Here is a 13,140-nt window from a genome sequence, read left to right on the forward strand (position 1 = left end):
AGCTCAAACATAGATTTAAAAAAACCCTCTCCTTAAGTTAATGGCCAGCACAGGCAAAAGAACAAATGGATATAAGCTGTCGCTGAAAAAATGCAGATTGCAAATTACTACAGAGTCTCTAGCCATTAAAATAAATCAAACTCTGGAACAGCCTTCGGCGGAAACACTGGGGGCAAAGAAATAACAACTCCAATTTAGTATTGGCAAAGTTTATGAAAAGAGAATTATCTGATGCAATTCCCAGGCTAGCAGAGCACTGGACTTGATGACCCAGAGATCCCTTCCACACTTATGTTCTTTGTTTGGCTGGATGCAGATGTTCATCTGTTTTTCAGCCTCACTGTGGTTTTTCTAAAGTGAAATTTAAATGAAAGTTAATATAATTTTTGTAAGTTTCAGTTAGAAATTACTCTTTGTAAGAATTGTTGCTAGGCCTGCAGCAGAGTGGAACTTGTCAAAGAATTCTAAAAGCTTTACTTAAAGTTGGCTTAGGATTATAGAGAAGCACAGAAGTGTAAGTGTTCAGAGATGAACACCCAGCAGGGCGTAACCGAAGAAGAGGTAACCGATCTACTGGTAGGGAAAATCAGAAGAAAAAAGTAAGTAATACAGGCTAGGACTGATACATCAGTAATATCAAGGAAGAAAGCAAAACAGAACAGTAAAGAAAGCAAAGGACATCAGGATATAGAAAAGTATAGGGAAGGAGAAATATCATAGATATTTAATGCCTTTCTAAAAAACCTAATTAATGAACAATTATTATCATGTGTGGTGGCTGTAAAGAGTCAATACAAACTTGAAAGGGAAAAAAAGGAAATGTTTTGTTCAAGAGGAAGTTCATCTTTCAGGTGACAATCTAACACAAGCCTCTCTCTCCCCCTCCCTCACTTGTCTCCCCCATGCTCAGCGATTGGAATTTGCCTAGAGTTGGCTGGCTTTGAAAGACCCCATTTTGGAGAACGAGTCACAGTAGAGATGCTACTGTGCACAGTTCTGTAGGTGATTCAATATGGAAGAAAATGGCTCAAACTCAGAAGTATAACTAAACTATCGCTTAACAACAATAACAGTATCTAAGCTTGAAAACAACCTGGTGTTTCTTAATAACTTGAACCATCCTCCTGCCTTTGCTCCATTTTTTTTTACTAACATAAGAATATTTTTTATGTTGCGGATAACTTAAACGTATCATAGTGACTATAGAAAGCTATTGCAGATACACACCAGTGAGATGAAAATAAAGTAATTTACAGAAAACAACTCTAAATGTTTTCTGGTTTTGAATAAATAAGTTCTCAGAACAGCTTTTAATGATTTTCAAATACACGTATCTTTACAGCTCCCATCAGTCATAAAAGCATACAAAGGTCAAGCAAATACTTTATCTTATTTAAGACACTGTGGTCTGCTTTCTATCGTTCGCAAGTTCTAAGGTTTACAGTCTTTCAAGGAGATGATACTGCTACACAAGTCTTCAAAATAAAGGCTTTACACAAATTCTGTGAACCTTGATGGCTATGTATATAATTCTTCCAAATGAAACCCTGACCCTGATAAATTCTAAGATACGCTGATTCTTTGAAAACAGAAAAATTACTTATACTAACATCACAACTTCAGTATATACTTAAAAATTATCACCATGCAATTTTTTAAGTGGCTGTGTGCAGACATGATCACATACAGATGATTTTTAAAGTCTAGCCCTTTCTTCACATGAATAAATACATAATTTTTCTGTTTTCTAAGAACGATTGCTGCCGATTTTCAATAAACACAGAAGTATTACAGAGTATTAGTTCAACTAAACTCTAAGTTGAGTGAAGAACAAACAACCATTTCACAGCCCTTACTGTGTGCCTTTGCAGGTATTCTAGAAATCCGAACAGTGGCAGTTGGAATAGTGGCAATCAAAGGAGTAGAAAGTGAATACTTTCTTGCAATGAACAAGTCAGGAAGACTCTATGGAAAGGTATGGACGCAAACTTCTCTTGTGTGTACAATCATCATGTACAATCTTAAAGATATGTACTTTTTATATGTAGCATCTGTATAGTTTGTATAAAATAGACTCCTAACAAATTAAAATGTGTCCTGTACTTATCCCATACATCACATACTAGACTTTTATGTCCATTTAATAAATTCAGTGATTAGAGCTTATATACTTTTTAAAAATGTGGGATACTAAGGGGGAATAGACAAAGCTAAAGTATTAAGATTTCAGAAGTCCCATTTATTTATTAAAAATATTAGTAATATGTGGGGTTTATAATGCATATTCTTCTCCCATCTTCCCTACTCTAAGTATTTAAAAAACCACTTGTATTTATTTTACTCTATTTTATTATTTACTCTCAACAGAAAGTATGCAATGAGGACTGCAACTTCATAGAACTGATTGAAGAAAACCATTATAATACATATGCTTCTGCAAAATGGACACACAAAGGAAAGGAGATGTTTGTTACATTAAACCACAAAGGGGTCCCCATGAAAGGTAAAAAAACAAAGAAAGAACATAGAGCATCCCACTTTCTTCCTCTGGCAATATCCTAATCACAAATGATCTATAAAGAACTAGTTCCAGCAGGAAGATTATTTTTAAGAAGACTATTTGACAAGATATCAAGAGAGGCTGGAATACTACTGAGAAACTGAACAAGCTGGACTTGCGCATTTATGTTTATTTTTAAGAGACTACATGAAAAAGATTTGAAAATATACACAAAACCAGATTTACTAACTAAAAGTTGTAAAAAATTCTAAAGAGTTGTACAATCATTATCTTAGTCATTGTAACTGGGTAGTTTCTTAAATTAATTTACCCTGAAGAATAAGTCATTACTTGATTATCTGATAATATTTTATTTAAAAAAAACCTATCTGCTTCTTAAATATGGCTGCTATAATAATAATAAGCAGATGATAATGTTGTGTAAAATATGTCAGACTTTAAGGCTGCTGGAATGAGTTGTCAGATTATCAAGTCATTAGTAAATGTGGAGGCTGAGCAGTATTTTAAATACTTCCCCCAAGAAACTGATATCCTATACATAAACTATATGATCAGAAAAAAATATATAATCTTGTAAATGTTTATTGTTGTATTCAGATAAAAGAGTTAGTTTGGAAAAATTAAGTTTACTCTACTACAAAATGTTCCTATCTATTAATGAAACAAATACTAATGCTGCTCTGAAAGATGTTTCAAATAGAGTATGTAAAATAAGAATAGGAATAAATGATGTACTTCATCTCACTTTTCACAAATTAACATTTTATATAACGATGAAACAAAAATTCAGACATATTAAGGGTTTTTTTTATGTAACATATCCTATCTTTTGTATAATTCCTGTTAGGGCATACAGCTTTCAATATTGTTTTTCCATCCTTATACATGCTTTTTCTGTTGTTACAGCATTAAACTTTACTTTAAGTTGTATTTGAACTTTATTGTTCTAAGTTATTTAAATGTTATTTATAAAAAAAAAATACTTATTAAGCTGCATCTGTTTCATATGCTTTTAATTCTAAAGGAATAACAAAATGGTCTGGCTGAGATGCATGAATTTTTTTCTGTGACCAGACACAAAGACTAGTACACAACCCTCTTGCCAACATACATTGGATAGCAGACAAAAATGACAGCCTGCAGCAAATCGCACAATGGACATCTCAAAAGAAACAATGCAAAAATGTAAAAAATCTTTGCCACATACTCTTGTTAATTGAATTTAATAGCATGCTCAGAGTTACACCAGGTAAAAGAAGGTTACAGTTGCAGCAGGTACTGGAACTAATCCTCAGATGGTAGAACCTATACTTACAGATACAGAAATATGTAAGAGCCTGTACAACCAGTTTGAAATTTCAGCCAAAATCAGTGTGACCTGATGAAGAAAAGACATCTTAACCTTCTAGCTATTAAAGCGTTCAACTAAGCTCTACGTGACTAATGCATTATATAATTTCATTCTGTTCAGTTTGCCTACAAGTTTTCTCAGTATTGTGATAATTGTGCTTAGATAAAGATCACAAAAAAATTAGCTAAAACAGCTGCTAGATGACTGGGATGGAGTCAAGTTAATTACTAATGGTCTTAAATGCTCTACTTTTCATTACAAGGGTCTAGAGTCAACCATTTTTTCCTATATGAGATACTTTCTTTATAACAGCATTCTCAGAAACAGCAACAATTCTCTTTAACAAATATTTATTTAAAAAAACAAACTTGTTTAACAAATACTATAATTTGGAAATTATTTATGATTTTTGACTTGCTAATATCAAACATCAAAGTGTAGACATAAGTGGGTCTATACAGAAAAATTTGGCAGTACAGCTATATCTGTAAACCTTCACTGTGCTTTTGCTAGTTTATCTATTACTTGTTCACTGAACACAATAGACTGTACTATCAAAGAAACTTTTTTGCTAATAACTGTCTGCACTACTTTCTGTGAATATATAAACACTGAAACAAAGTTCACACTCATGATCGACATTAACGTACTAGCAAAAGTCTCTAGATCTAAACTAGGTTAGTCGAAGCTTTGAAATAAAAATTAAAACAACAAAATCTCATTAAGATTGTTGGTCCTTAAAAGCTTTACTGAAGTTTGAATCAAAATGTGAATATGCACATTAATATATGAATATATATGCCAAAAAACCTTAAAATTAAGTCCAGATATAGACAAGCTCTTCTAAAGATCTTTTGATCATGTAATTCAAAATATAGGAATACAGACAAAAAATTCCTGAATCCCAATAGTAATTAGCCCTTACTGCTGTATGCTTTATCTAACGGATCACTGTATTACCATCATTATCATCATTATCAGGTAAGCTGCTTTATGTTTAAAGCTGTCATATCTGAAATGCAGCCTATGAGTGAATGGCTCACAAAAAGACACCTGAGTGCAAATGATACAATCCTTCAGTAGCACAGTCATACGGCCTTACATGTTGCAATAACTTCCTTATGTTGACTTAGCAGAGGAGGGGATGTATTTGAGTTTGCCTTTCTTTTATGCTTTCTCTTTCATTTCTTCTGGCATTTTAATAGTCAAACAGACTGAAAGGTTAGAATATATCCTGGGTTGTTCTATTCCAGTACATAATGGAGAAGGTGAACAGAAAAGCAAGATCAAATCAACCCAGTTGAGCAATTTTCAAAGTATCTTTAACTTAGAAAATCTCTTCTAAAATAAAACATATTTCTTTTCAGCTGTCTCAAAAAAAAAAATCGGTTTAGTGCTAAAACCAGAGAATAATAATCAGAAAATTTATAGTAATGATCTACAGTAGCAAATTATTAAAAGATAAGGATAAAAAAAAAAAAGAATCTATTAGATTTTAACAGGTATTATTCAAATAGATGTCAGAAATCCTCACAAAAGCCTCTTATATCAGTTACATCACAATCCAACCTTAACATCAATCATGCAATATACCATGTGAGAGGAAAACAGGTTCGTGTGAAAAGAAACCGATACACCTGTCTGGATATGGCTCATTACTAACCTTTATAATACTAAAGGTTCAAGAAAATCCAAACAAAGTGGGCTATAAAAGCCACTCTCAATTGTAATTCCTTTGTTTTTCCTTCAGATGCATTGGCTTTCATCTAGCTTTTTTCTTTGTTTATCACAGATACTACAAAGTGTAAACAGACTGTGGTTTAGAACTGAAATATAAGCTCCTGCAGTTTAAGTAACCATCCCATTAAGCCACCTTCAATAACCATCCACATTTCCCAGAAACAGCTCCATTACACAGGCTCTTTAAATTTAATTAACAAGGTTCTACTTACTATCTGTTGTATTAATGCTGGTAAATACTCTGTGACACAGAAATGAGATAATCTCGTCTGGGGAATTTCACAGAAGACTGCAGAATCTCCATTCTTGAAGGTTTTCAAGACCTGACAGGACAAAACCCTAAGCAAACTAGTCTAAAATCAGTGTGGGCCCTACTTTGAGCGGGAGATGGGACAAGAGACCTGCAGCACCCTTCCAACCCAAATGAGTCTATGATTCCATACGAAAGTTATTTTTGTTAAAACAGCCATTTAGAGTGCAGTTCAACCTCTTTGAACAACTACACAAAACACATTTTCTATGTTAGGGGGATAATTACATATTTGCCTCATAGTTTATCTATAACAACTTCTATGTCATTAAAGGTATGCAAAATAGTGTAAATACATTCCTTAACACAATAAAAAAATGACAATTGGACAATTTCCATGATGTTTAAAAGACATGATATGGTACAGTATGGTCTCACTTTTAGTTCTGTTGCAAGTACTTTAAAACATCACTGTGCATGCATCTGTAATAATCAGATTACTAAATGATTAATCAATTCAGTAATTATTAAAATACACTTGTCTGTTTCAAATTACTTTTTGAAGAATAGATGTATATTCTTTTTGAATGAGCTGAAGCAAAATGTAAGTTAACATTAAATCAATAAAGTAATGACAGAACAACAGTATTTCAGTGCACTCAACAACCAGTACCCGACCAGTCTAAATTCTTCATAAGCCTATGCAATCTAACTCCTCAATAGTAGCACTGTAAAAAACATAATAATCTCATAACATTTAACATATGGGGAAATTGAAGGTGACAGGTTGGCTGAGTTTCCCCAAATTAGGGAAACAGTCCTTTTTTAACTAACATTTAATAACCAAAAAAAGAAATTCAACTGTTTACATCACTGGATGAGTTTTAAAAGGTAACACTTATTTCAATCACATGTTTACTTAAAACAGGGGAGAAGGTGAATTTATTAGCAGGGAAAAAAGCTAACTTCTCTGTGCTGTTAGTAGAATAATTTTGAAGATTAGGATGTCTTTAAAGCAGAAACACAGATGGGAAAATATTCAAGGAGTTGCATGAGGTTTTTAACATGACATTTATATTAACCTTAATGATATTCTCACAGCAAAATTTCTAAAAAAGCTTTTTAACACCATACATTTAAATTCATAGTCTTACATAAGATACAACTGCAGAATTTAATTATAAAATTTGCAAAAAAAAAAAAAAAAAAAAGAAGCATTCATATAGTATTAAAACTACCAAGTGTTATAACTTGAGCTCTGTAATAATTTCACAATACCTGGCTGAGGAAAGTTAGCTTGTAAATCTCAAGCATTCCAGACACTGAAATTCTATAACTGCTTACATTCCAGACCTAAAAAGGGAGATTTTCTTCAGTTCTGTTTGGAAGGCAGATCCTAGCTTACCAAGATTGGTTGTTTCATTAAGGAACCTCTTTTACTTAGAGGCCTGGCACTTGAAAAGATTGACTCTTAACACAGAGGGGAAAAAAAAGAAGTCATTTCAGAGGAAATTACTTCTTCACAAGAATAAACTATTTTCCTTCAGTGCCAACCAGAAAAGCAGAGGAATTTGAATGAAGATGCATAAACTTATCACATAAAGGTTACAGTGTTTTCAGACCAAAGTCCCATATCAAATAAGAATCCTTACTTTTAACATAATTTCTAAAATAGTGTTTTAGCAGAGATGGTTTAAGATCTGAACACTGAGTATTGTTCAATGAAATACAGATCTTAAAGGATACCAGGTTACCTAAATGGTGGATATTTGTATCTAGTGAGAACTTGAAGGTGTCAGGTTAAGTAGGCTGCCAAAGTTCAATGGATTTCAACAGGAAGTAGATATCTCGTGTGCTCAGCTACATTATGAAAATCGGTATTTGCCTTACCTAGTACCCAGATAACTTTGTGAAACACATTACAAGTTTACTTTACATATATCAACAGCTTCCCCATCTTTGAGGAGTTAGACTGGTCAATTTTAAGGGCTCAGTCCTCTGCAGACAAAGTTCTTTCTGGAGCTAAGACAGTCTGTGAAATTAGGAAGCATTTGTGTCACTTGGATGTTGTTCAGAATTTTGTAAGACTAAAACACACAAAAAAAATTTCTAGCTTTGCAAAGTAAACACTGAAAACAACTCATTCCAAGGACGAGTCTTCATTGGCTTGCACCTCTATTTTCTGACCGTGTGCCAACAATGGACTGACATATCTATGGTGTGATGTTAACTGAACAACTCCTTCAAATCCTTATGTAATGTCTTATTTATATATTTCTGCTTTTATACAGCAGCAGAGGCACTACTTCTAGCCTATATCCATCTTCCCGAAGGGAAGAACCCCAACCAAAGATATTTCATTGTCCCACCTTTAATTAAAAGAATCTCTGCCTCACTTTATTCACAGAATCACAGAATGGTTGAGGTTGGAAGGGACCTCTGGAGGTCATCTGGTCCAACCCCCTGCTCAAGCAGGGCCACCTGGAGCCAGTTGCCCAAGACCATGTCCAGATGTTTTTTTAATATTTCCAAAGGAGGGAGACTCCACAACCTCTCTGTGCAACCTGTGCCAGTGCTCAGTCACCCTCACAGTAAAAAAGTGTTTCCTGATGCTCAGATGGAACCTTCTGTCTTTGTTTGTGCCCATTGCCTCTTGTCCTGTCACTGGGCACCACTGGAAAGAGCCAGGCTCAGTCCTGCTTGTACCCTCTCTTCAGGTACTTGTACACATTGATAAGGTTCCCCCTTGAGCCTTCTCTTCTCTAGGCTAAACAGTCCCAGCTTTCTCAGCCTTTCCTCACAGGAGAGATGCACCAGTCCTTTAATCACTTTCGTGGCCCTTCATTGGACTCTGTCCAGCATGTCCACGTCTCTCTTGTGCTAAGGAGCCCAGAACTGAACACAGTACTCCAGGTGTGTTGTCACCAGTGCTGAGTAGAGAGGAAGAATCACCCCCCTATTCTTCCAACGAATTCAGTAATATCTTTATTACCACTAGAAACGTTTTTATAATAATAATGTTATGTGGTATGATTTTTATCAGAATTCAGGACCGACTCCCTTTACAATTACAACTGGCTGTCTAAGCATAAACACAATTTACTATTACCTTGGACAGCACCAGTTGTGATGGACATGAATCAAGTCATCTGCTAGTGACTGCTGAGTTTTCGTGGTTCATCTACTGGCCTTTGAAACCTGGTTCTGCTACAGATTTCTTATATAATTTTAAGCAAGCCACTTTCAATGTCCTATTCAAAAGTAAGAAAAAGAAGTCTGAGTCTGGTACATGCTGCTAAAACATTAAACATACAGCCACACTAGCTTTAAATTACCAGACTAATTACAACAGGGCACAGGTCAGCAGAGGAGATGTAGCTGTTTCTACCCACACTCATAGTCCTGCTACACAGGACACCATATTGTCATAGTTAGATTGTAATCTCTGTTCAAAATAGCTAACAAGGTTAGCATGTTTATGTCTGTATGAGTGATTCTGTGATTCTGTGAGTTGCTGTGATATTATTGCACAGTACAGGAACACCAGATGAGACCTTTAGAGGAAAGGGAACATTTGGAAACCATGGACACTCAATTCTTGTATAAGACATGACATGTTAATATGACAGCTAACTTGCAAATACACCCTATTCCTATTGATTTCACCGAAAACTAGGCACCAAAGTGGAACTGGACAAGCAAGTAATTTCTCAGTGGTCATAAAAGAGAACAAGTGATTATTGAACAAAACTGTGAGTGTACTGCAACCCTAAAGCAATAAGGTAGATCACAGAATAGGTTTATAACAGGAAGAACTAAAATAGTAATGCTTCTCCCTTTTATTTTATTGTCATAGAAAAAACCAAGTCATTATATCTTGGAGAGAAACATCAAGATAACAATAGCTTCAGTGACTTCAGAAATTACTGTCATTAAAACAGACTCAGTTAGGTTAGAATTGTTATTATAACAGCTGAGGTGATTTACTGAACCTGCTTCACAAATAATCACTTTCTACTCAGTTTCATATTCTTGGTTTCATATATTAGTAAAGTACTACAATGACGAAGATCTGAAAGGAAATACGATTATACCAGAACAAAACCATTGGAATTCATAAAAATCATGCAAATATTTCCACTGGTTTTTACATTTTGTAAAAGCATATTATTTTTTAAACCCAAATGTTCCTCTGCTCAAAAACATGGATACATTTCTGTTTCTAAAAACTGTACTGCAAACTGAGCAACACACAAAAAAATGGATTCAGTAAACAAGAATTTCCTTTCAAGACTGTAACATGAGGAGAGTAACACTGACTTTCAACTTTAAAGAAACCACATATCTTTTCTTTAATTGTACTTGAAGAAATACTAAAGTAAAAAAGGAAAATTATTCAGGAAAGCTAACAGGCAATACATAATGACAATAAGATAGTTCACTTTACTAAGCCACAGATGTGCATAGCCAATCCATACAAAGATTCTACAAAGCTGTATTCATTTGTAGAGACCAAGTCCTTCAGCTAGGTCTCAAAAGCAACTCTCCTCTTTGCTTAGATAGTCTGTTCCACTGGGAAAACCCCACGCAGTTCTCTTACATCTACATTACAAGAGAAAGCTTTGTGGGAATCATGGCATACGCCAGAACACTTCCCTTCCTCTGACATGTCAGCAGTACTTCACTAATTCAGGGTTTCCTGAGTACAGCATGTTCCAAACCTTCCCTCCTTATCATTAACAGATAAAAGAGACAACCCTCTATCTTTTCCTAAGCATTTAACATAACTGTAGAGAAAACGTGTCAGAGTGATATCACTGAAAATGGTAGGGGCTGGGGAGTGGAAAGACGGTTATCAACAGAGTGGGGTGAGTAGCCTTGAAAATTTGCACAGAGATATCTTTTCCCATCACTAAAGGTGATGGGAAAAGGTGGATTCCATCACTAAAGAATTTCTAAAATCATTCTTCAGCTTATCTTTAAGACTGGCAATGAATATCCCCGTTTTATATAGCCAATTATACACTAGAAAATAGAAAATCAAAGAATCACAGACTTCTCTGCCCTAAATGACACCTATGATGCAAATTTATGAGTTTTCTCCCAGATATTTTCCTACCTTGGTGACTGGGGAATGATCTAAATCCAGAAAAAGCATATGAGCCCATGGAAAAAAGGATGGGGAAAAAAAAGGCAAGGTTGGGAAAAGTTGTTCGGTTATGGTTGTGGTAGAAGGAAGATAAAAAGGAGTAAGAGAAGATTGGTAGCATAAAACGATGGCTGTATTTGTTAGGAGAACAGTAATTTCAGGCAGGGGAAAGAGAGAAGAAGCTGGCTAGCTTGAAGAAACAAAATGCTGGATCATGTTCAGAAAGGGAGCAAGCTAGAAGCAATATCAGCACAAAAAACTCAAGAAAAGATGTTAAAATAGTGGCAATGAGAAAGAACAGCAGGCTAGTATGAAAGAATAAAAGTCAAAGATCTGATCCATCAGGACAGGGAAGACAAAGGAGTAGACGTTAGAGTCTAGAATGCAAGACATACTGAAAATGGGAGCCAGGTGCCAGTGAAAGGAGTAGAAAAAAGAGTAGCTGTCATGAGTATTAGAGGAACTGACAAATCGAAACCATCAGATTTTACTAGATGGAGTATCAGCAGCTTCTTTAAATACCTTGTAATATTGTTTACAGCTTAATTAAATGGAAGTATCAGTATACTGGGAGGACATATGTTTAGAGTCGATCAAAATCCACAATTCATTTTTAATTGCTATAACATTTTGGGTTTGTGTAAAGGCAACTGAAAATATTATTAATAATTTATGTTGACAATTAGATTTTGCAATGTACTATAAGTTTCATTCCAAAATGTGCACGTGCATTATGTGTTTAAAAATATTTACAAGACTTACTGGCTGCTGTAGAACTGGCAGATGCATTAGCTTGTATGTCAGCAGTAGCATCTTTACTGGTATGATTTACTGTGGCAACTTTAAAGCTTTCGAGAGTCCATTTCTTCCACACAAATTTCCTTGGTTTTAGACCTGAAAATTAAAAATTTAATTTAGAAAAAATGTTTATGTTATTTTTGAAAATCACCCTACGAATCTTCCCAAATGAAATTAAAATTGCTTTCTTTCCTGTCTCCAATGTGCAAATTTTTATGCCCATGGTCAACTTTAGGCTTGGGATCCAAGCCTGTTAACTGAAACATTTATATTCATATACTTAAAGTCAACCAGGACAGTTTTTGCTATCTTCCTTCTGCTTCTATTTGGTTTTGCACATCGGTGAATATCCTTGCTTTGTGGTTGTTCCAATTCTGGTAATTTAATATATTTGCATATATTTCGTTGAGGTTGTGAATTATTCTGGCAGCAATACATAATTTACTTTATTCAGTGGTTTCCAATATTCATTCCAGTAGAACTTTGCACAGTTCCCACACCATAAGTTCCATGCAGATACAGAATCTATGCCATAGCAGTGGTCTCCTAGTTTCTTGTGATTTTTTTCTGGTCTGACTAAATTTCAGTTAATTCTATCCATTATCTATTTATAGTGGTTACACATTACAGAGTATACTGTGGGTTTACCCAGCTCTTCCAAGTTAAAGACCCATTTGGAGTTTGGTGCATATATAACTTTGAAGTATGTAAACCTTCTCTAAATTAAATTTTTCAGGGTAATCTTTTTCTACATACAACTTTCTCTGTCTGTAACTAGAAAGAAAATTCTGCCCAACAAACAGTGACTGACACAGAGAAAGGTTTTGAGAAAATATTTCTGTATTTTATATCTACTTCAAAAACATATTTCTATTGCATTTGTCAATCGGCTTCAACATACAAGATAATGAAATCCACATTGTCATGAAATCTAAATAAATGAGCACTAAGGATAGAAATCTGCTCTAAATCTAAGTTTTGGAATGGATATTAAATGACATACACAATCTAAAAATCATAAACATGCAGATATTTAATGGTAATATAATACTACTTCCAATAGAAACTTCTAGGACAGGTACAGTCTGAATCCTGTAAGAATATTTATACTAAGTGACCATTTTTTATAAGAGATACCTTCAAGGCCACCTACAAATAGCTACTGAGGAAGATCTCCTAGTCTTCTGTTTTAACCAAAAAAAAAAAAAAAAAAAAAAGAAAATCCTCACTATGTTCAGCAGCTTTTCCAAGAACTAGTACGGTTTTGCTTAGGGCTTGAATGTTAAGGCTTCCTTCCTGACTGCATTTATGTGCTTACCATAGATTTTTCC

At 34.5% G+C, this 13,140-nt stretch overlaps 1 protein-coding gene across 1 annotated transcript in view; it reads left to right on the forward strand.

The window, feature by feature from the left end:
- Positions 1 to 2,804, forward strand: part of FGF7 (fibroblast growth factor 7) — a 28,312-nt gene extending 25,508 nt beyond the window's left edge. Inside the window, exons 2-3 of the mRNA XM_009817060.2 lie at positions 1,872 to 1,975; positions 2,368 to 2,804. Coding sequence (XP_009815362.1) covers positions 1,872 to 1,975; positions 2,368 to 2,562 — 299 coding nt within the window. The 3' untranslated portion in view covers positions 2,563 to 2,804. The remainder of the gene's footprint in view (positions 1 to 1,871; positions 1,976 to 2,367) is intronic.
- The last annotated feature ends 10,336 nt before the right edge of the window (positions 2,805 to 13,140 follow it).

This window comes from Gavia stellata, chromosome 13 (assembly GCF_030936135.1).
Source record: "Gavia stellata isolate bGavSte3 chromosome 13, bGavSte3.hap2, whole genome shotgun sequence".
In the NCBI taxonomy this organism is placed as follows: domain Eukaryota; kingdom Metazoa; phylum Chordata; class Aves; order Gaviiformes; family Gaviidae; genus Gavia; species Gavia stellata.